We start from the raw sequence: 25,009 nt of genomic DNA, 5'->3' as shown, positions 1-25,009 counted from the left end.
GGGGAAGTATCTAAACAAGCTTATTCCTCCTGCCAGCGACCCACCTCCAAGGCTGGCTGGCATTCTTTGTATGACCCCATGAGATCAGGCCCATAGTTACCCATCACTCTGCATAGGAGAAGGGAAGTTAACTGACATGACTCAAAGAGAAATCTGGGGTGAGGGTCAGAAGAGTACATGGTTCTCTGGCTGTGGCAGCAGCAGCAATGGGCATAGGAGGGAGTCCCAACTGTCATTTGAAGATATACCACAAAGATCTGTGGGACTCAAGGACAGCTGCTGCCAGCTCCACACTGAACTCAATTGCTGCCCTACACCAGGGACAGCCTTTGTAGTAAACTTCCACACCACCCAGGATCTGGAGGAGGAAGCAAGTCAACTCAAAGCTAGCTACCCAGTGGCCTAGCTAACTGGCAGCATAAGCCAGAGCTGGTCTTTCGCTCTCTTTTTTTCCTTTAGCCAGACTTTGAATATATGCAACTATTAATTATTCTATACATAAATTTTAATTTCTTACAAAATTCTGTATTCCATATTGCTAGGTCACTTCACTCTTCATTTTATGCCACATTTCCATCAAGATTTCCCCAAATCACAATCTGCCGGATTGTGTGTTGTTCTAAGTTGTGTCCAACTCAGCGATGCCATGGACTGTAGCCCGCCAGACTCCTCTGTCCATGACATTTCTCAGGCAAGAATACTGGAGTGTCCCCTCTTCTTTAATTGCACTAAGACTGATACGAGCCTCTCATACTGTGGTCCTTGATGTTTCATGCCAGTGCAAATTTCCTTAAGAGGACAGCTACTTCACACTTCCCCCTTATCCAGGACCTGGTACAGTTATATTGACATGTGGGGCACCACCCTGGGAAACTTGCCTGCCAAACACAAAGGCAGGCAGGCATGAGGGATACAAGATATCATGTGGGCACACAGCATCTATTCGTTTTTCTGGCCCCTGCACTTGCAGTCTAAAGGACTGCATATTCCTGGTGTCTATGCGGCAATGTGGTTAAGAAAGTTAATCGATGGGGAGTCACTTATGGCCCCACAGGGGCTTCTCACCTCTTTGGGTTTCCATTTCTCAAGCGTGAGCTGGCCAGAGTTGTGACTGTGACTCTATGGAGTCAGGGAGTCCTCTTCCCTCCCTCCCAGATCAAGACTCATGCAAAACACTGGCAAAGGAGCTAAGTTTACATGTCTAAATTTTATTATCATCAAGTCACAATGCCAATCACATATGTGCGCTCTTCAAAACAGTTACAAACAACAATACACATGGAGAAATTCTTGCAACAAAACACAGTGGACCAACAGAGACAACTGTCACAGTGTCTTAAGGTCTGGGAATTTGGGCATGCGGCCCACTGGCTTGAGGAGACGTCTTCGGGTTTAAGGCAAAGGGAACAGCCTACAAAAGGCACAACCATGCGCTACCCTTGGAAGAATCTCTTAGTTATTTCCTCCTTGGGGGTTCCAGCTTGAGTGCCTCTCTCCCCTCCTACCCCACACCTGTGACTCAAAGTGGTTAAGCCAACTGCTGAAGAGAAGGGACAGAATTAGTGACATTACTTGGGGAGAGACACAGCTGCCACCTTCTCCCTCAGGTTCTGTAAGATAGGGACAGTGGCCAAGTGACCCCTGGCAGATGCAAGTGCCGTAGTAACAGGAATCTCTTCTGCAGAGGCAGCAGGGGAGTGGTTCAGTGCCATAGATAGGGAGGAAAGGAGGGAGGAGCCCTTGCCCTGAAAAGTGACTGCTTTTAGGCCCAGGTGTGGTATCCTGTTTGCAAGGACAGGAGTAAAACTGTCCTTGGGAAAATAAGGTAGTAATACCTAAAACACTTATAGCAGGAAAGACGAGGAGAAGGGCAATTGCAATGGACAGGGACGATTGCTGGCTAGGTAATATTTACCTCTAGAGATGCATTGGTCCATAGCAACTGGAAAAGGGTGTGGTAGAAAGGATGGAAAAAAGAGCAGAGCCCTCTAACTCCACTCACCTCAAAGACTGAGCCCTGAGGACTGTTAATACACACCCCAAAGGTGCAAAGGCTCTCACTCTACCCTCCCTTTCTCACTAAATCTTCTGGTTTGCCATCTCTCCCCACTGTTGACATTCTGCCTTCAGTAGAGAACTAAAGATTATCAGAGTACAGAGACTGATGGAGGCTCAAAATTCTAAAAACCCAAGTCAAGAAAAAGGGCTCCTACCACAGTGAGATTTTCTCCACAATGGGACATTCTGTGCAGACAGCAATGCTTCCACAGTATTAGAAAACTTAACAAACTCCAAGTACACAATAAAAAACGCCAAGAAAAAAACGAAAGGTCAGCTCTTTGTAGACTTGGTGGGGGCAGACTGGCTGGTAAGTTCTCAATTATCTGGGATGTAGGGAAAAGCCAAAAGGGAACCCAGAGGAGCTAGTAAACCAAAGAATGAACTTGTTTAATTTAAAGGCAGAGAGAGTGAAAAAGAGGGGCAGGAGATGGGGTAGGGTGATGGACTAAAAGAATATTAATTTAAGAACAACAAGCCAGGCTTTAAAAATGGACATCTTAGAAAACAAAACAAAACAGGACAGAGCCTGGAGGGGAAGACACAAATTTCCCAGGAGAAAGTGAAGAAGAGCAAACGACGTGGGCTCCTAGACTCAGAAGCCTGTGCTGTCTGGATCTCTGCTCCTCTGAGCACAGTCGACACAAATGCAAATTGAGAATGGGAGAAAGTCCACTTGTTTCTCATTTATCCAAAAGAGCCTATCCTCAGAGGAAGGCAGGAGTCCCCTTCATTCAGTTGCTCGCTGGTAGGAGCCACCTTGGATCTTCAATGCTCTCCTGGCGCAGCCAGCCAGTTGTTTTCTCTTCTCTCCTAGGTTTTCATTTCTGCTGTCCTGACAGGAGTGAGAAAAAGGGAAGAGCCACCAAAATGTTACTGGACCTTTCAGACATTTACAAGCTATTTTCAAGAAGCCACATTTCTAAATAATGTACACTAAAGAAATATCCCTTAAACAACACAACAACAAAACCTCCTGGTTTCTGTCCTCCACAGCCTTTGTTTTTTAAAGAGTGGTTTTTAAAATCTATTTATTATTATCATTTTAAAAAATCTTTTGGCCATGCTGCATGGCATATGGGATCTTAGTTTTCCAACCAGGGACCGGACCCATACCCTCTGGACTGGCAGCTTGAAGTCTTAACCACTGGACCACCAGGGAAGTTCTTCCTCCACAACCTTTAGAACTGGCTATGCTATAACACCTCAAATTCAGATTTCCCCTTTTCTTTAATAAAGAATGCCCTCTTGCAGTTTTTCCTTCCATCTTCCCAAATAAAATGCTGCCACACTGACAATGGTTTCCACTCAACCCTACTTAATGCATTCATAAAACAAAGAAATTGGCAAATTTTGGGACTCCTCTAAACCTCCCCGAGACATCCCATGATTACAACTTAGAGTGTTAATTAGGTGATTGTTGAGTGAGTAAGCATGAATATTAGTTTTAAGAACATTCCGAGTCACAATAAGTTTTACACTTACTTTTATTTGATATTAGATTTAAAATATTCAGAAATTCCTATTAGCTGGAACCCCTGCTTACAACCTGAAATCATAAAGTTGAAATTTGTTATTAGGTCATTATTTTTTAAAAAAGGAAAAAGAAAAAAGACCATTTTCCATAGAAACACAACAAGAAAAGGAAGGAAATCTGAAGAAAAGGAAAGCCCACTGATGTCAGATGTGCCCTAACATCCTTTATTCAGAGCTCCTCTCCTAGAAGCTTGCATACCTCAGGTGGTGGGGGCTTGATGGTGACTGGCTGGGGAGTCCTCCGGGGTGGGGAGGGCTTTGGCTGCACCTGCTGCTGGGCGGGGTTATAGTAGGTCACTCCTCCATATACCTGCGATGGGGCCTGGGAGTCCAATAAGCAAGGAAAAGAAAAAGGAATTAATTCATCCAAACTATGCTATAGGAAATATTATTCAGGCACAAAAATAAGAGTATAGGGGAATTTTTTATAATTTATAAGGGGAATCTGTAAGAGTATAGGGGAATTTCTAAGCTGCCCCCCTTTAAAATAATTATTCTTTTCTGCCTTAGTATGTCCTAATATAGTTCCTACTTCTTCAAAGTACTGCCCAGCTTTCTCTAATTCCTACCATCAGCTGACAAACAGAAGACACTGAGTTCAGTGGTAACACTCCAGATACCAGATGGTGTTAACCTGTTGGGAGTTAAACAGCACAGGGAAGGGTAGGGCTGGTAAGTAGAATATGGCTTTATTATGCAGTTAAATAAATTGCAGACATGCCCACCTAAGACATACTAAAACAACTGAATGAAACACTACTTAAAAAATGGAAGAGAATGCACAAATGATAGGCATCACCTCAGTAGCATTTCCAGCTCCTACCATCACATGCAAATCAGTGGCACCGAAATGCTCTCTAGAATTCCTTGAGTATTCTCCTCATCCTATATTCTTGTCTGATTTAAAGGATGTATACTTAGGAAAATCTCATCAGCCATCTCACCTGTGTGTTAGGATACAGATGAGGAGGTGGTGGGGGAGGCAATGCCCCTGGAGCATAAGGGTAACTGGGGTTACCAAAGTTCATGACGCCTGGAGCAGAAAAGTAAGTAGGAGCAAGCAACTGCTGAGGTGGTGGCTGCCCTGGAGACATGGATACTGGTGGGGGATAGAGGCCTGGATTGGGCAGAGGCGCTGGTGTCTGGTGGGGATGTAAACCTGGACAAGGAGAAGAAACAACAATTGAAACAAAAGGTAACACCTTTTCCATGGGATGGCCTGGCTGGACTGTTAAGCACAAACAGGCTCAGATTTTAAGTCCTCAGGATGGACCCAAGAGAAGTTTGTTGCCCATGTAGCCAAAGTGGCCAGCCTCATAAGCAAGCAGCATAGAGCTGAGAAAGTTGGGGTTTGTGATGCCCCCAACACACATCCTTACGTACTGGAAGCATACAAGCAGAGGTGCAAAGCTTACCTGGGTGGGGAAGGTGCATTTCTGGCTGTACAATCATGCCCTGAGGAGGCAGTGGGGCAGGGCTGTCACCATGGGTATAGATTGGTCCCTGGAACTGCACTGTAAGATATCACATTGGGACTCTCATAAATCCTCACTCTTTCCATCAAATGGACAAGTTTCCTTGTCCCCCAAGCCCCTGATAAGATGTTCTCAATTTTCCATATGAAGAAAACAGCAACCAGAGAATGTTTGTTAACCACCATGAAAGGTCACAAGGGAAGTTCAGAAGGCTGGTCTTTTAGTTCACTCCATCCTACCAAGAAAGATATCCCAGCTATAAAAATAAACTCACATGGATCATAGTAATGTCCTTCCATGATGCTGATATGCACAGGAGGGGCAGGGGGCTCTGGCACAGGTCTTTGCCGTTGTGATGAATAGCGTTTGGCTCGCCCACCCTGGACACCCTGAAAGAAAGAAAGAGGTCTGAGCAAGAAGAGTTCCAAAAGGCTGACTCTCTCCTAACGTCCCATAGATACTGCAAAACATTTACTGGGTACATGGCTGTATTAAAGAAGTATTTGCAGGACTTCTCTGGTGGCACAGTTGATAAGAATCCGCTTGCTAATACAGGGGACATGGGTTTGATCCCTGGTCTGGGAAGATTTCACATGCCTCAGAGCAACTAAGCCCATGTGCCACCACGGAAGTCCTTGCACTCCAGAGCCTGGGAACTACAATTACTGAAGCCTGTGTGCCCTAGAGCCAGGAAGTCACAACTACTCAGCCCATGTCCCACAATTACTGAAGCCCATGCGCCTAGGGCCTGTGCTCCGAAACAAGAGAAGCCACCACAGTGAGAAGACTGTGCACTGCAAGCAGACAGCAGCCCCCACTGTCCACAACTAGAGAAAACCCACTGAATACCAATGAAGACCCAGCGCAACCAAATACATACAGCAGTGTGTACATGCCAAAAAAAAATTTTACAAAATGAATTGAAAAACTGATGAAAAACATTAAGCTCTAAACCCAAACCTAAACCATACATTTCCAGAGACCCTAAAAGGGAAACATGGGAAAACTAACTTGGCTTAAACAGTGACCAACTGTGACATGCAACCCTCTACTACGTGCGCCCCTTTCCTCCTCTGTACCATTTCTTCCATCCGGTTGAACTGAGGTGGAGGTCCTGCTCCCATGTGTATATGGTTGGGCATACCTGTAATACACCAAAAAAGTCACTGCTGCAGAGCAGATAGATGTGAACATAACTAAAGATACATCAAGAAAATGACAGGGTGAAGAATCCAACATGGGGAATGGCTCTCATCTTTTAAACTAACAAAATCCCTTGTAAACTATCTCTGCTTTCTGTCAACACCAGCATTTGGAAATTTGCCCCCATTGCCTGCCACCTTAATATAGCAGTAAAGCCTTTGAACATGAAAAAAAAAAAATTACTTCAGTAATGCAACTCAGAAAATGCAAGTTCAAAATTTTCCCATCAAATATTTACCATACAGAATCCCTGGGAGGTTATAATTAGCATATAATATTATCAAACATACTGGAAAATCTCAACTCTAATGTTTCTGAGCAACAACTAGGCAGAGAAGGATGTTCTAAATCTACCTCTGATTATTTCTGGCACAGAGGTCTAGGCTAAAAGTATGGGAAGAGATTCCCCTCTGGTTGAAGATGACTCAGGACAAAAAAGGAATGTTCTGGAGACTGTCTTCCAATAGTAATAAGGCACTGGCACGATAGAGTGTACTTCTCTATCCAAAGATCAACTCCAGGTCCCAGTTTAGGCTAGGCTACCCTAGTTTTTGGTACTCCAAAATTAAGCACACCAGAGAAGGATGCTAAAACTGCCAGTCCAAGTGAGGTTTTCCAATCTAAGTTTGAATTAGATTTCAGAAACAATGGAAAAGATCCTCTGATCTATCTGACTGGAGGAAGAAAAAAAAAAAGGATGGGTCAAAGGGATGGTAGGTAGTTCCTAGTCATGAGCACTATGCTGTCCCAACATGGTATCCACTAGCCACATATGGTTACTTAAATTTCAATTAATTAAAAATGAAAAATTCAGTTTTTCAGTCACTCTGGCCACATTACAAGTATTCAAAAGCATCATCATTACAGAAAATTCTACTGGGCAGCCTGGCTCTAGAAGACTAAAACATTTAACCATTAGCTAAAATAATAAAGAACACTGCCTTCTTCCACTTTTTCTACAGAGAGTGGTAAAGGATTCTGCACTCAAAGCTCAATAGCGGTGACTGATCAGTTAATAGTAAATAGTAAGCAAAGTAGTGGGCTAGTCTTATGTAACAGATAAAGCTGCTCTGAGCTCTTTGGATGAATATACCTATGGATCCATTTGTTTCTTGCAATTAATGAAAATGAAGATATTGTCAGATACCACATCTCTGAGAGACATTAGTTCCATGCCCCTAAGTCCAATGATGCAAAGGGATAAAAGCTAGTCATTAACCCTAGGTACCTACCCCGAAGCTCCCGTGACTGCAGGAAGGCAGGCTGCCCTGGACTCCAATTTTGTTCTGTTATATTTAGTTGTGCCACATCTTGTTCAAGACCCCCTGTAGTAGAATCCACTGGAGCCTCCCAGTTTCCAGTCTTAGCAGGCGTAGGAGGTGTAGCTTCTGGAACTGGAGGTGCTGGGGTCAGCCCTTCGGGTGGAGGGGGCACCTCCTCTGCAACCTTGCCTGCATCTCCAGCTTTGATTCTGGTTCTTCTTGCCCGGGAATAGGATTTCTTTTCAACAGGCCTGTCAGGAGCTGGTGGTGCAGTATCAGGAGCAGGATTTGGTATCTCAGGGGCTACCTCTTCCTTCTCAGGACTGCCAAGCACTTGAGCATCTGCTTCTGGAGATGGATCCCTTACAGGAGTCTGCTCCAAGTGCCGAGACCGGTAACTAGTCTCATGTTTAACAGTCTCACCAGACCGGCCAGCGTGCTGTCCACCAGCTTCTGCAGGCCTAAAACCAGTACGACCTTCCTTGAAGCCTCCAGATCGAGAGTAATTCCTGGGAGCCGACATGCGGCCAGTACCTGCAGCATTCCTGTTGATAAATGTCCTGGGTGGTAGGGTGCCCCCAGGACCCTGGTGGCGGTGAGACTTACTTGGCCGCTCACCAATCCAGTTTGGATCTCTTTGTGGAGGACTCCCAAACCTGAACAAAGGGAACAGAGAAATAATAAAAGGGACCACTAGATATATAAACTGTGGGTCAGGCAGACTTCCCATATTCCTCACCCATTCAATTACGGGCCGGAATGGCATTTTTAAAAGCAGAAGTTTTTTTTTTTCCTTGCAAATATCAATAATATAGGCTCCAAAATGTCCTCACCTAGGTTTCCGGATTCTTCGGGGTTTGATATCATCAGGATTGTGAGCTGAGCGGATGTCATAGCCATAAAGAGCAATGAGCTCCTGTCGGGACTTTGGAGCCTGCTCATCTTCCCGAAACTTGTCATGCTCCCAGCGACCCTCATCCTTCCACAGCTTTCGCTGACGTCCCTTGGGTCTGGTTGGAACCAGGGAAAAGTGTCTTAAGTTGGCAGACTCTGCCAAGTAAAGATGTTCATGAAATAAACAGGGTTGGCAGAGAAACATTAGGAACTCAGGTAATCTCTCCATCTTCCCAGACAGGTTATACACAACAGGCCTTCCAAAAGCAAGGGTGAATCACAGCACCGCAGGGCCTGCCGGGCATCAATGTAACAGGTATAAAAATAAGGAAAGCCTTTACTTCAAACTACTCAGCACTCTGGAAACATCTCTCTCCTGTAAGGCCACCTATGCAAGTATTTAGAGGCCTTGAGCCTCAGATTAATGAAGGCAGTTGACATAGAAGTCTGGATCCCAGCTCCTCCACCAAAAGTAACTAAATATTCTAAGTCTTACTTTCCTCATTTGTACAAAGGGGATAATCATAATACTTACCTTAAAATGTTGTGAACAGTAAATAAGATAATACAGGTAAAGCACTTAGTAAAGTGCCTGGCATGTAGTAAGCATGGAATACATATAATACTAACACATTACAGAGCAGTAGCAAGGGGCTGTTACCTGACTTCTTCCTCCTGAGTCTGCCCTCGAAGATCATGCTCAAAAAAGAGCCCTTTCCGGGGTATGTATGCTGGGTTCTTCCGATCTTCATCATCATCCAAATGTTTAGGGCCCTTTTTACCGACTTTGTTCTCCACAGGCTCTGTGCTTTCCTGTCAGACAGATAAAGAGCTCTTTACTCACTCCAAGCTTAAAAGCCCCTGTTCCAGAACTCGAATGGAAATGGAACCCATTTAGTACCTTTGGTGGGTACTAACCTGTCCATCCCCACTTTGCCTCTCTCCAGTCACAGTGCCTTTGGTGTCAGGCTTTTCTTCTCCCTTCTCATCTTTTGCTGAAGAATTAGCAGCATCATTGGCTTCTGATTTCAGCTCCACTTTGGAGTTTTCCTCTTCACTGTACTCCCCGTCATCGCCCTGAAAAAAGTTTCCTGGTACTTTCTTGGTGGTCCCATGGATAAGACTCTGTGCTCCCAATGCAGGGATCCCAGGTTCAACCCTTGGGTCAGGGAACTAGATCCCACATATTGGCAACTAAAGAGTTTGCATGCCTAGCTAAAGATCCCACATGCCGCAACTAAGACCTGGTGCAAATAAATAAATAATTTCCCTTTAAGCTTCCCTGTTAGCTATGGAGATAAGATCCAACTAGTGCATTTAAAAATTTTCCATTCTTTAGGAAAACATTTTCTAACCAATTTTACTATAATGCAAGAATTAAAAGCAAACACTTCAATATTTTTACTAAAATTCCTACTGAATAGAAGCATCGTTTAAAAAAAAATTAAAACCACATTAAAAAAACCTATACAGGGAATTCTCCAGCAGTCCAGTGGTTAGGACTCTACACCTTCACTGTCAAGGGCCCAGGTTCAACTCCTGGTAGAAGAACGAAGATCCATCCACAAGCTCCATGGCTCAGACAAAACACACATACATAAATATATGTGTGTGTATATACATACACGGCTTCCCAGGTGGCTCAGTGATAAAGAATCTGCCAACGCGAGAAACGTGGGTTTAATCTCTGGGACAGGAAGATTCCCTAGAGAAGGAAATGGCAACCCACTCCAATATTCTTGCCATCGGATGGAGGTGGGCTACAGTCCATGGGGTCACAAGAGAGCTGGAAACAACTTAGCGACTAAACAATATATATATGCACACATAAACAAGCTTATATAGATCTCGTTAGGTTTTCCAGTAAGATATGCATGGAACTGTCAGGAGCAGCAACCTCTTTCACTAAGCTTATTGTGATAATCATTCCACGATGTAAGTCAAACGATTATGCTGTTGTTACACCTTAAATTTATACAGTACAATTTTACCTCAAACTAAATGGCAAAAAAACCCAACAAAACAAATAGCTGCAGCCTCTGGGGAAGAAGCCCAGGGCCTATGGATCAGAGGCGTTTAGGTGTCTAAAGCATACAGAAGAAGCTTTCTTTTTCATAATTTCTCTCTCAATGAATTGTCTCTTAAACATGCAGTGCCTAATAACTACACTCTAACTCAAGCTGTTAATTCTCTCATCTCAAAATGTCTTACAGCAGAGATTCCCAACCTTTTAGATTACATGAATCCCCTTTTAGGACCTAAAATTTTCATAGAATCCCATGAGAAATAGCACAGTATAGTACCCATGAACTGAGAAAACACATAATGACAAACAACTGCTATATGTTCAATAATACTTTAAAATACATTAATATTTTTAATTAATTTATATATATTAAAAAATAGTAGTATATAACATAGATGTTGATTTGGTCTATAGATAATGGAAACAGAGTTAATGAATTTGCAATCCCTTATCATAACTCCATACTTTCCCACGGCACTATTACTTTCAAGTTGGGAAATAGTGGCTTTCATTTTTTTTAGATCTATGATATGAACACTAAATTTTCTGCCAACAGGAGAGCTCTTTGGCCAATAACTCTGTCTAGAATGATATAATTATAAAATTTTGACTTGTAAAACTTTAGAACTTGTATAACCACTGCATCTTAGGAAAAAAAAATATTAACGCCCAAGTGCTCCCTTCCCTTTCCTTCTCTTGGCATAGCAAGATTGAATAATCCAATCAATTATACTTCAATTTTTTAAAAAACTGAATAATCCTGCTTGTGACGTAGAAAATCTATCCATACAAAGAAGGGTCCTAAGGCCATCCTTTAAACTGAGGCAACTAGAAAGGGTTAGGCAAGAGAGGTGTGGCTTGTTTCAGGTAAGGGAAAAAAGAAGCTAAGACTCATGCTAAGGGGGCTGGCTTCAGACTACAAGTTACTCTCTCATATCCTGGTCCTTCCAAGATTTGGACCTAGTGAGGCAGAGCTAAAGGCTAAGGAAGTAGGTCTAGAGACCTGCTGCTGCTGCTGCTGCTGCTGCAAAGTTGCTTCAGTCGTGTCCGACTCTGCACGACCCCACAGATGGAAGCCCACCAGGCTCCCTGTCCCTGGGATTCTCCAGGCAAGAACACTGAAGTGGGTTGCCATTAAGGACGCAAAGAGATGGGTTCAAAGGAAGGTGGTCTAGTCCCCACTGCTGGGCTAACAAGTCAGGGTGCCCAAACACCTCTGCCCCCAGCAGACATGTGCACTGTTCTCTTATTCTTCTACTGGATCTGACACTCGATCTGTAACAGACCAACTCCAGGCCCAGGATGGCCTAGGAATCTGATCAAAGATACTGAGATTCCTGATGAAACAAGAAGCTCTCAAGCCCTGAGTTTCTGACCTTTTTTCAAACAGGACCTAGACTGCCAGGCTGGCCCAGATAAGCCAATTAATTACCCTTCCCCTTTATTCCCTGTCCAGCCTAAGTATTTTGGCCTCTTGAGTGTTTTGAGTTAGGATTCCCAGAAAGGTGATACTGTTATGAAGCTCACAGACCACACCCACACTATAAGAACCAAGCCCTTATTTACAGCTTTTTAACAACCAAGTACTCCAGATTCTTCCCATTTTCCCTCAATCACAAGAAATTTTCTCTCCTCTTGAGCTGGGAATGGGTGGGTGGTAATCATTCAGTTCTTTCCTTGGTCCTAGATTCCCTGCAGCATGTGTTGCAAGAATCTTGCTTGGTGTGTATGTGACCTTAATTCACTGCTTCTCCCCGCTTCAACCCCAAACCTTCCCCCCTCCCAACAAACACACATTGACTGAATTCAAACATTTGAAAATAGTATCAGCATGATTAATGAGAGAACTTTGTTTCATGCTCTATCCCTTCTTAGTCTGTAGTGGAATGTCAAATGAGGCAACTCTTTTATTCCAAAGGAGAAAGTAATTTTGTTTCCAGGGCAGTACAGAAGATACAAATAGCATAGTGCTGAGAAGACTCCAAATTAGCATCAAAATCTGGTGTAACTGAAGCCAAGGTGTTACCCTAGGGTCAAGCTTCTTTGGCTACAGAAGTGGAAGTGTTAGTGACTCATTTCCAACTCTTTGCCACCCAATGGACTGCCAGGCTCCTCTGTCCATGGAATTCTCCAGGCAAGAATACTGGAGTGGGCTGCCATGCCATTCTCCAGGGGATCTTCCCAGTCAAGGGATTGAACTGCAGGCAGATTCTTTAGCATCTTTGCCTATGGGCTGACATCAAAACCATTTTCCCTACTGCTGCCTTTCCCATTTAGTGAACACCCTCCCAACTCTAAAGCCTAACCCTCCACTTAAGCAACTGCTTCCCTGGCAGAATTCTCACGTAGATGTTTTAACTCATTTTTCCATTCCCCACATATTTCAGAGTAAAAGGGGAATCTATCTTTCTCATTCTCAATGTCTCTTCCAGATCTCTGTCGCCTTTTATCTTTTATTGAAGTATAGTCAAATTATATAATTTTAATTATTGCTGCACAGCAAAGTAGCATAGTTATATATATATAGTATACACATGGAATATAACTATATATACACTTTATATATATATATATGGGGGTGTGTTTGTATGTATGTGTGTGTATATGTACACACACACAGGTTTTTTTTGGCCTTGCCACATGGCATGTGGGAACTTAGTTCCCCAAACAGGGATCAAAACTGCACCCCATGCATTACAGGCACAAAGTCTTAACTTCTGGATCAGAGAAGTCCCTATACATTCTTTTTCATATTCTTTTCCATTATAGTTTATCACAGGATACTGAATATAGTTCCTTATGCTGTACAGTAGGACTTTGTTGCTTATCCATTCTATATATACCAGTTTCCATTTGCTAATCCCAACTCCACCTCATTTTAAATTCCTACTTCTCTGAGGTTTCTATCATCTAGCTATGTCTTACTTCTTGAAAGTTTGGATTACACCATTTTGCTTTTTTTCTTTGATAAAAGACCTATAGTAGTATTTGTTTTCACAAACTGAAAGAAATTTGAAAAAGATTTTTTAAAAAAGGCAAAAGTGAAAACTGCACTCAGTGTCTGCCTTGCAGTGAGCTGTCATACAAGCAGCTCTATACCCTAAGCTGAAGGCGTGGGACCACCAACCACCAAGCTCCTGCCCTGAGAACTACACTCAGCCTCTTAGCATCAAGCTGCCACAGCCTTGAACTGTGTCTGTGAGCACCGGTGCTTTACCTCAATTTATTTTGTGCATCACTTGCTGAGAAGCGTCCTAAGGTAATTGCTTCTTTGCTTTAAGTCATTTCAACTTACAAAAGGTTTCACAGGGACACTCTATAAGTTCAACGGGAAAACCTCCACCTTTGTCTTTGCCTGGGTCTACCCTGTCACTCATCTGAAAATTATGGAAATAAGCTCACACTTTTCATCTCCACTTCAGTCATCCACTTTCATGTACACATGTCAGACCAGTCTTACCTGGAACTGCTACACATTTTAAGTAAATCTGATCTACTTTAAAAAATCTTAAATTTAAATACCCCAGGTTTTCATCAGTACTGCCACATAAAAAAGAATGAAGTTACATTCTTACCCCACTCCTCATACAAAGATTAACTCAAAATGGATCAAAGACCTAAAACTAAGAGCTAAAGCTATAAAACTCTTAAAAGAAAACAAGCCTTTGGATTTGGCACAGATTCAGCAAAAGCTTCTTTGACATGCATGACACCAACAGACACAGGCAACTAAAGAAAAAACAAATATACTAGACTTCATCAAAACTGAAAACTTAACACCATTAAGGAAGAATAAAGACAACCCAAAGAATGGAAAACACACTTGCAAATCATATAGATGATAAGAAATAAATCTAGAACATGTAAAGAACTCTTACAACTCAATGATTAAAAAGAAACAAACGACAAAGTGGGACTTCCCTGGTGGTCTAGTGGTTAAGAATGCACCTGTCAATGTCGAGGACACAGGTTCGATCCCTGGTCCAGGCAGATTCCACATGCCACAGGGCAACTAAGCCCGTGCACCACAACTACTCAGCCCTACTAAGCCTGTGCTCTAAAGCCCGTGAGCAACAACTACTGAGGCCTGTGCACCCTAGTGCCCATGCTCTGCAGTGAGAAACCACCACAATGAGAGGTCTGTGCCACTGCAACTGAAGAGCAGCCCCTGCTTGTGGCAACAACGAAGACCCAGCACGGCCAAAAATAAACAAATAAATAATTTAAAAATGGACAAGGTATCTGAATAGCCACTTCTCCTAGGAAGATACACAAATGGCCAACAAGCACGAGACAAAATGCTCAACATCAGGTAAATACATATCAAGTTACCATTTTACACCTATTAGGATGACCAGAATTAAAAAATCAAGACAATAATAAGTGCCATTGAGTATGTGGAGAAACTGTAATCCCCATACATGGCTGCTGAGAATGTAAAATGGTGCAGCTGCTTTGGAAAACAGTCTGACAACTCCTCAAACAACGGAACAGTTACCATATGACTTAGCAACTCTATTCCTAGGTACATACCCAAGAGAAACGAAAACACACATCCACACAAAAACCTGAACATAGATATTTTTAGCAGTATTATTCATAAAAAAATAGAAACTCAAATATCTGTCAGCAGATGAATGGATAAATAAAATATAGTATACCCATACAATGGAATATTGTGTGTGCTTAGTCACTCAGTCATGTCTGACTCTGTGACCCCATGGACTGCAGCCCGCCAGGTTTCTTTGTCCATGGGATTCTCCAGAATTTCCAGGTGGATTCTTTACTGTCTGAGCCAGGGAAATCCCACAATGGAATATTATTCAGCCATGAAAAGGAATGAAGTACTGATACATGCTACAATTTGGGTGAAAACTTCGGAAATAATATGTTAAGTGAAAGAAGCCAGTCATATGTTATCACATATGATTCTGTTCATAAAGAAGGCCAGAATAAGGAAATCTCTAGACACAGAAGGGAAGTATGTGGTTGTTAAGGGCTGGAGGGAAATGAGAACGGAGGAGCTGTGGGGGGTGAGTGACAGTTAAAGGGTACAAAATTTCTTTTTGAAGTAATGAAAATATTTTGAAACTGACTATGGTAATGGTTGTACATACTTGTATATACTAAAAACTACAGAACTAGACATTTTAAACTGGTAAGTTGAATGGCACATAAATTATATCTCAATAAAGCTGTTTTCCCCCCAAATCCTGCCTGTTGTTCCTGTCCGTCCCCAGTTATTCCTTTATTCTTCCCTCTCATTTCTTAAGACATCCGCTTCATTGACATTCCCACCTTTTCTCTGCCTATCAGTCCTCTCCCACATTCGCCTTCTTCTCTCTCTAGACTCTGTGGCCCGATCATTTCAGCCCTATCGGTAGCTCCCTCCAATCCCCTATTCCCATGTGCTCAGGACTGGATCAACCAAACTGTCTGCTTTTCCTAAGCTTACAACTAGACTACTGATCATCACTAAGGGGGATTAAAAAAAAAAATCCTACAACTTTATTTATCAGTGCCACCTCCAGCCTCAACTATTTAAACTTCCTTTATCTCAAAATTCCTATACTGTCTCTTCATCAACAACCATTCTTTTATGTTTTTCCTCCTATTATATTTCACAAGGAAAACAAAACAAAGGGAACACCAGCTTCCTTCCCATACACCTTTCCTTCCCACCTCTCTATAATTACAGCGGAAGACAGTTTTCTCATCTGGTTCCTACTTCTTCTCATATACTCAATCAAGGACATCACACACTTAGTACCTATCCTCTCCCTTTGCTTTCCCTTTTTAATCGTTTCTTCAACCTTTAGGCATACTTGATTTTCCAACTCAAAAAATAACACCAAACCCTCTCTTGACCTTAGAGCCTTCTTTCCAGCTGCCATCTCTCTAGCCTCCCTTTCACAGTCTAATTTCTTTAAAAATGTTTCCTCAGAGGATTCTGGAAAAAATGGCAGCAGCATAGTTTTTGATCTCTTCAAATCTCCACATCAAATGGGGGCTTCTGACAGCAAAATCAAAACCCTCTGGACAATATTTACAACAAAACTAGGTTACAAGGTATCCCCCACACCCCAAAATACAAGCACATGAGCAAAGCAACGACTGCCACAAGACCTGCATCAGATTGGTGTCAGGGCTGGAAAAGCAGAGAGCGGTAAATGGACCTGCAAACAGGAGAACTTTGAACTAGTCAACAGGCAGTCAACAGAAAGTAAAACCAAAAACAACAGTTGAAACCAGAAGGGGTTTTGCTGTCTCTAATAGAATGTGAGTTTACGGATCTTGCAGTCAGAAGGTCCGAAAGGGCTGGAGCAATCCAAGCCTTATGAAATCTTAAAATCAACCTGGCTGCCAGGGGTTCCCTTGAGGATAGAGTACCACACTGAAGATAAAAATTGTTGAGAAGAGAATCAGTTCAGCAGAAGAGGGACAAAAGGAATGAAGGAAGGAAGAAGGTCCAAAGCAAATTAGAGAAGGGAACAAAACCAGGAAATCTCAGAAAGCCATATATATATATATATGTATGTGTGTGTGTTTTAACACTAGGGGAAAACATCTGAGGAGGGAGTTCTATGAAGTTAGAAAAAGCTACTTTGAGCCATACTTCCTTTGAAAAGATCAGGAAGACTACGTAAAAATCAACAAAAGAGAAATACAGAGATCAAATCCCACAGAAACTTACTAAAAGAAAAAAAAAAAAAAGTAGACTAGCACTGGTGGCTCAGATGGTAAAGCATCTGTCTACAATGCGAGAGACCCGGGTTCGATCCCTGGGTCAGGAAGATCCCCTAGAGAAGGAAATGGGAACCCACTTTAATACTATTGCCTGGAAAATCCCATGGACAGAGGAGCTTGGTAGGCTACAGTCCATGGGGTCGCAAAGAGTCGGACACAACTGAGCGACTTCACTAGTGACTAGTGACTAGCACTCCTACAATGAAAGCATGCCAGAAAGACATATGCATATCATACCAAAACTGCAACTTCTATTTCAAAATGAGCAAAAAAAGACCTTAAAAATATTATATATGGCATGAAAGAACATCAACCAGAATTTAAAAAATCCAGAAATGAACTCAAGAAGATATTAGAAATTTTAAAAATCAGTTAAAATATTAAGTCTAGAACTAGAAGGAACACAAACAAGAGTGAATAAACACAGTAATCAAAAGAAAACAGAGATACTACAAAGGATTAAAGAGAAAGGGTCGTTTACTGAAGACAGGAAAAGAGTATTTGGATGTATTTGGATGGAAGTTCCATGCCATACTGTACAGAGCCTCTCATACCTATGAATACTGAACCAGAATGACCGAGTCCAAGACAAAGTATAATATAACTATCGGACCTTAAAGGAAAATATACTGGGAATATCCAGACAAAAATAGCAAGTGACTTATAAGGGAAAGAAAATTAGGTGATCAGCCAGTTCTGTGCAAGATAAAAGCTTTGAGTCATATTGCTATTTTCCATGGCTACCATGGAAAGACAATTTGCAAGAAATACAATGGATACAGATAGCATGGTGAGTTGCACAATGAGTGAGTGACCATCAAAATCTTTTTTAAAGATACACTATTAAAAAAAGGATGAAAAACTAATCTGTCAGACTAAGAGACAGATCAAAATTTAAGAAACAGGCAAAACTAAGCATAGCATCTAGGTATACACAGTTAGTAACTAAGAAGAAATGCAATCAAGTAACAGATAACTACGTAAGGCAAAATATCAAGTCAAACTCTTTAATCTAGATCAGTGCTGTCCAACAAAACTCGCTGGAATGAGGGAAATGTTTTTACCTATACACATGAAGAGCTGAACTTTTTTATTAACTCGAATAGCCACATATGGCTGGTGACTATCCTATTTGACACAACAGAACTACACTCCTCTCTTAAATTTTAGGCAACACATACCAGATATTGCCACATCAACGCTGCACCTGTTCCTCAATCTCAAAACATCCAAAACTTAACCCAACACTGTCCTTCCCGGAATCTCTTCCTCCTGTGGTCCCTTTCTTAGTGACCAACACCATTCTCCAACCTGGGCATTACTTGGACTCCTTTTTCTTTTTTTTTGCTATTACAAATGTATTGAACTTCAACATTATTAGCACAATCTTTTTTCTTAAGGTAACAACACTTTTTTTCCCCTTATAATTACTAGTTTTTACAACAGGAGCTGAATCTCACATGTAATGAAATTGTATTATGATACTTTACTTATGAAAAAAGATTTCTCCAAATGATAAATGCTCAAATGTAAAGGGTAAAGTAGAATTGCAGTGTTAACACAGGAATGTGTGTCAAAAAAACAAAATTAATTTAAATAAGTCATTCTAAATGTTAACGTTAGAAGAACTGGGTGAAAAGCCTATGGAACATCTATATTCTCTTTGCGATTTTTTTTGTAAATGCAGAATTACTCCAAAATAAAATGTATTTAGAAGAAAAGTCCTTGCAGTTCTATTTCATTTACTAATCCAAGGAAAGTTTATTGAGGGCCTATCACAGATACTGTTCTAAGCTCCCAGGATAGAACAGTGACAAAGACAGTCTCAGCCCTCCAGGAGCTTGCATTCTGCTCAGAGCTGAAGGAAATGGATATTAAAATCTGAAGGTTGGATTGCAGACAGGTTATGTGAGGCAGAAGTCAGTCTTGGGACAAAACAACAGAGGACACTCATGAGCAAGAGTCAAAACATTCAGCATTATTCTAGGGCTTTGGATGAAGCTAGAGAAACCCAGATCACCAAGCTCCCTCACCCCATTCCCTTCCCTCACCATGCTGTCGCTGTTCTTGTCAGTAAACTTTCTGGCTCTATCACAGGCATCTGGCCAGGTCCCAGCCCTCACCTGGATCAACATCTCCCGTCAGGAGAGGTCAAACAGTGCTAGGCATCTAAAGCTTATAGGAACCAAAACGGCAGTCTTTCCAGTTTCAGCAGAATTCTCTTCTCTGACTCCTTAATTCAGGCTCCACATTCAATCAATCAAGAAATTGTTATTAATAATAATACCTAAATATCTCTCAAATCTACGTCTTGCGGTGCCACTGCCATCGTCCCTTCTTTAGGGCACTATCACGCTCCTTGGACTACTCTCTTAACAGCTCTGGCTTCAGTCTTCCCTCATCCTCAGATCCTCCTCCAGTTAAGCCTCCAATAGCCAGCCTTTCTTTCTTTGCTGTTAGAGTAACATCCAAACTCATTATATACATAATGGTAAACTGCTACAAAGTCACAATCACCAAACCTCACTGAATACTCCACATTGCCTGGCAGCCTTTCCGATGTTTCCATTCTTTAATGACTACTGCAAACATTACTCACTCCCAAACCTCTCATCCTCCTTTAATTCTTTGTGGGTAACTTTACAACTGACTTCACAGAAAGTCAGTCAACCACCAGTCACCACGTTTCGCCATCCCACAGCCTAAATGGCTGCCAGTGCTGCCCACTTCTGTTGCCACTGCCGCCACATTTTCTGCTTTCCTAGTCTTCCACAGTAGCTTTCTTAACTAGTTTTTCTGCCTCTAATCTTGCTCCCTTCAGATAATTCTCCCCACTGCACACAAAACAATTGTTAAAGACAATAATTTTAAAATATTACTGTGAATCAACCTGGGATGTTGTTAACATATAAATATCTGAGTCTGCCCTCCTGCAAGAGTCTGTTTCAACAGGATTTTCTTTCATGTAGACGTTCCTTGGATCTGACAAACACTGCTTTAAAATTTAAGTCTAATCCATACTCCATATCATACTCTTGTTTAAAACCCTGTTTTACTTTCTTAGAATAAAATCCAAATACTTTTTCAACCAGGCTTATAAAGTGCTTTAAGATTTAGACTGAGATTCATCCTTACCACCAGTTATACTAAATCTTCCATGTCCTGCAACTCACTATCCTCCAATCCCACCCCTTCTGGACGTTCTTCTCGGACTGTTTCCTCTGCTAAGAAAATTCTAGCTAGCTAACTCCTACTCATCATTCAGGTCTCTATTTGAAGAGTCCCTCCTGTAAATACTTCCAAACACCCTATACTCAGTTAGCTGCCCCTGCCATGTGCTCCCAAAGCACCCTATGCGTCCCATATCATGGCATTTAACAAAAGGTTTTTGTAATTACTTAACTGTCTGTATTTTCCCTCTCTGATCTGGAATGTAAATTCCATGAGGGCAGAACCATGTATCTTTTATTCCAGGGCCTAGCACAGCTCCTGGCACTGAGAAGGCATTTAATAAAGAGAAAGAAGTAATCCCTGCATGATCTGACCCCTACTCTATAATTTGCCTTTATTTCTGGTATCCATCCTGTCCCAACGATGTTCCAGCCACACCAAACTACTTCCAAGTTTCCAGATAGTCAACCTTCCCTCCTATCTCTGAGCTTTTGCAGCTATTGTTCCCTCTGCCTAGAACATGATTTGCCTGGCTAACTCCAATTTATTCTTCTCTGACTGCCTAATATGGAATCAGTACCCAGTCATTAACACCTTATTTAACCCAACCGCCAGCAGTTGTCACCAAGTCCTATGATTTCCTCAATGTTTGTCTGACTTCCTTACTAAGCTGTAAGATTCCGAAACATAAGAACTTTGTTACAGTGTTCACTTTTGCATCTCCAAGGCTTAATGGTAATTCTAGTATGTAGTAACAGTTCTACAAAATTTACAGAATGAACCTTTGAATCCACAATCCAATTCTTTCTGTATAAATCAGAGCTCTATTCAACAGTTCCAGGAAACAAGTAGTCATTCTGATAACATCTCTAGTTTATCCAATCAAAGCAAACTAAGTTCACAAACATCTGGCTTAGGGAAACTTTCTGCTAAAGACAGAAAACCTCATCCATAAACTGAGAAATGTTTCTGACACAAACCACTCAGAATCCTACCCTTCTGAGGTCTTCAGATATACTCAAAAAAATACCCAAATGGTTGGTTTCGCCACCGAGGCATCATAAAACGGAGTGTGAAACAGCCTGTGAAGGGCCAAAGAATGTTCTCATTCTCATATTTAGCATCTTATTTTCTTTAGATAGGGGGAAAGGTCAGCTATTAACAGTGTAACACATGTGGCCTGAAGAGGTTTATACAAAGCTTCCCTCTCTATAACTGAACAACACTTTTTATAATAGTTTTTCAGAAGCATAAATGAAGAATGCACAAGTGGAGTAACAAACAGGTCAGATGCTTTCAAACCACAGGTGGGTACAATTTTTAAAACACATTTTCCAACCTACATCATAGGAAAAAGAATCTATCACACTCACTTCTGAATCTTCTGCACTTTCATAATCCGAGAGAACAGCTGAAAGAAAACAGAAACATATAAAGAAAAAAAAATGGAACAGAAATTTTACAATTACATCTTCCAGTGCTTGTTGTGGGTCAAGCTAAAACTCTCATTTAATCCTGACATCAACCTATGAGACCCCATTTACAGATGGAAAACAGGTTTAAAGAGTGACTTTGACTTTCCCAAGATCATACAGCTAAAACTTATGCTCTTGAACGTTAAACTACAAAGAGCCCCTTTGTGGCACCCTCCCCAAAACCCTTAACAGTCTGCTGCTGCTGCTGCTGCTAAGTCACTTCAGTCGTGTCCGACTCCGTGCGACCCCATGGACAGCAGCCCACCAGGCTCCTCCGTCCCTGGGATTCTCCAGGCAAGAATACTGGAGTGGGTTGCCATTTCCTTCTCCACTGAACAGTCTGAGAGGATGTCAACTGCTGCAGACAGGTGACCTGAGTCTGGGGGCAAAGATCTCTATCATGATGCTACTCACCATCGCCCTCGATGCCATCTTCACTCTCCTGAAGGAAAGAAGACATGGGTTAGTTCTATGATTTCCAGGGGGTGGAGAAACGAAGAATGAACACAAAATGGTTGAAAAGGGAGACGAGGGAAGGTATATCTTTAACAGACAAGATCTGAGGGAGGTCCCATCTATCCACCTCCAGTTCCAATTTCTGAATAAATATCCGCTTTCCATCCGCAGCAGTTCCGCCTGTCCCCCAACAAACCCTCAATCCCTTCTCTTCCCTTGGAGCTCCGGATGCAAACCGCACCGGGATCGCTCTCCTCTTCTCCAACACACTACGCCTCAGCATCTACAGTCAACTCCCAGCCTCCCATCACCACCTACACCCCGCCCCCGGTCCGCCCCGCCCGCGCGCACTCACACACTCCGACTCCTCAGCGCTCTTAGCGCCCCCGCTCTCCACTCGCCGCAGATGAAGGGCCCCAGCTCGGCCTCCGCGCTGGGAAGGCAGAGAGCCGCTGCCGCCGCCTTCAACGCTACCGCTGCAGCTCCCGCCGCCCCGCGCCGGGGAACCGCCGCTGTCTGAGCCGGAGGCACCAGATTCTTCGTCCTCGGTGTCCTGCGAAGCGCGCTGCCGCCGCCGGTCCGCCATCTTACGGAGAACGGCCGCCGCTGGCCAGATCCTGACGTACCCCGCCCGTCGCAGGGGCTGCCGGGAGGCTTGAGAGCCGGTCCCAGCATGCTTCACTTGCGGCGCTGTTCGCCCCGTTTTTCGGGGGGAGGGGCTAGGGGCGGAGCTGGCACGCTGCAGCACGTTTGCGGGTGCGCGGAATTGCGTAATTGGTGACATGAGGGGGCGTGGTGAGGCCCCTGACTTCCCGGCGGTTGGGCCCCTGGCGAGGAGAGTTGCTCTTGGGCGGGCAGTCGGCTCCGGTCCTTGCCCGGCCATCTTGGGCTTGAGTGGATAGTGTTGACCTGTCACAGCTTCACTGCGGCATTAGAGTTGTTTTATGATTTTCTTTTTCATCTCTCATTTCTACCTACGTTTGAAGCAGATCGTTTGACTGCATTCGTTTGCTTAGTAAAAACCACGAATCAAGGGAAACCTCTGAAGCCGTTGTGCTGCTTGAGATTTATCAGTCTATTTTAAACTAAAGGGCGGGGGAGAAACCAGTTGTCTGTAGGGAAGCCCGAGGATTTAGTGTTGCAGCAGTAGTGTTTCCCCTGTATTCTCATTTCTTCCCCCTTCATGTGTCTTCCCACCCCAGCCATCACCTCCCTGAAAGTGCAGGCTAATACGATGTGCTTCGTCGCTCAGTCGTGTCCTACTCCTTGCGGCCCTATGGACTGTAGCCCACCAGGCTCCTCTGTCCATGGGGATTCTCCAAGGAAGAATACACGAACGGGTAGCCATGCCCTCCTCCAGGGGATCTTCCCAACCCAGGAATTGAACCCAGGTCTCCCACATTGCAGGCGAATTCTTTACCGTCTAAACCAGATGGTAATCTTACTAAAATTTTGGAACCGACTTAGAGATAATCATAGGAACGGGCATTGGTTTAATATCCCGAAATGATTTTCTTGCCAAGCAGGTAGATGACGGAATGCTGTGATTTTAGCAACACATTTTTCAGCAAGGAAAAAAAATTTGTATATTTTCTCTGTACCATAATAAAAAACATACAAGAAGCATGAGCTAACTGTGCACCTAAAGGAGTACACAATAATATACACCCGAGGAAAGTCACTATCATAGCACAGGACTCTGTCCCGTGTAATGCTTTTACAAATAATATGGTCAAGGCTACTGATGCTTATCAAATTTGTAGACATTATGAAACTAGACGGTATTATGAATGCCTTCAGAGATAGTCAGGATCCAAATAGAGCTCAACTGGTTAAACAAGTGGTCAAATGTGACAACTTGTAAATACAGGTCCAAAAACCAACTGCTTGGGCTCAAAATGAAGGATATATGATTTTTAAAGTGTTAAAAAAAAGAAAACCTAGAGGATCCTATCAATCACAAAGTAAATTGATATAGTAAGGTTGCCAAATTTAGTGTCTAAATAAGTAAAGTGATAGTCTGCCACTTTGCCTTTCAGTTGTTTGGTCTGCATTCAATTTTTAAATGGACTTGAGCAAATTGTTCACTCATCCAGAGAACTGAAACATTCAAGATTCTTTTGAGGAACAATTGTAAGAGCTCTGAAATGTGAACCATGAAGATTGGGACTGCCACAGCAAAGTATTTGAGGGACTATGAGGAAAGGAGGAATTGATTTTTTTGTCACCCTGGAAAGCAAAGCAAGAACCAGTGGGCTCAAGTTACAAGAACTTAGATTTTGTCAATGAGGAAGAGTTCTCTAACATTTAGGAAAAACTGGACAGGAGAAAACGAAAGTGTTAGAGAAGAAGCTGGATTTCATTTGTCTGGAATGTTGTCAGAGGGAAATCATGTACTTGGGTCAGACTACATGACCTATAAGGTCCTTCCAGCTGAGGTTTTATTAATTAGACACCAGGCACCAACCATCCTATCATCTCTTATTGTTTTTTAATTGCCCATTATCTGTAAGGAAGAACCCAGGACAAAGAGATGGAACATACACTGTGTTCATACACAAATGGGAGTTAGTATCTCATATAAAAGGGAAAATGGTGTTTTTCTATTTTGTGAAAGTGGATTTCTTTTTCTAGTGCTTTAAAATATCCAAGCAAAACTGTTTAATGCTTCCCAATAAATCTAATAAATTGAAGCAGAAGTTCAAA

General features: G+C 42.5%; 1 protein-coding gene across 1 annotated transcript; it reads right to left on the bottom strand.

Moving 5' to 3' along the window:
* Positions 1-1,188: 1,188 nt before the first annotated feature.
* CASC3 (CASC3 exon junction complex subunit) lies at positions 1,189-25,000 on the bottom strand. Its single transcript, XM_069543391.1, has 14 exons — positions 22,659-25,000; positions 22,262-22,289; positions 21,746-21,783; positions 9,347-9,505; positions 9,090-9,241; positions 8,368-8,544; positions 7,505-8,190; positions 6,149-6,213; positions 5,344-5,458; positions 5,010-5,108; positions 4,539-4,753; positions 3,794-3,916; positions 3,544-3,607; positions 1,189-2,893 (listed from the first exon to the last, which is right to left on the bottom strand). Exons 1-13 carry the CDS (start codon positions 23,184-23,186, stop codon positions 3,584-3,586), a joined length of 2,409 nt encoding a protein of 802 aa, XP_069399492.1. The 5' UTR covers positions 23,187-25,000; the 3' UTR covers positions 1,189-2,893; positions 3,544-3,583.
* Positions 25,001-25,009: the final 9 nt, after the last annotated feature.

This window comes from Ovis canadensis, chromosome 11 (assembly GCF_042477335.2).
Source record: "Ovis canadensis isolate MfBH-ARS-UI-01 breed Bighorn chromosome 11, ARS-UI_OviCan_v2, whole genome shotgun sequence".
Taxonomy (NCBI): Eukaryota; Metazoa; Chordata; class Mammalia; order Artiodactyla; family Bovidae; genus Ovis; species Ovis canadensis.
Note: the sequence above shows the minus strand (reverse complement) of the source record. Positions and strands in the feature narration are given on the sequence as shown.

Excerpts from the sequence above, each read along its gene's own strand:
- CASC3 (XM_069543391.1), bottom strand. The coding sequence starts at position 23,186 with ATGGCCGGGCAAGGACCGGAGCCGACTGCCCGCCCAAGAGCAACTCTC. Across the intron at positions 8,545-9,089 it reads ACTCAGGAGGAAGAAGTCAG|ACCCAAGGGACGTCAGCGAA; the intron begins GTAACAGCCCCT and ends GGTTCCAACCAG. Across the intron at positions 3,608-3,793 it reads TCAAGCCCCCACCACCTGAG|GTTGTAAGCAGGGGTTCCAG; the intron begins GTATGCAAGCTT and ends TTATGATTTCAG.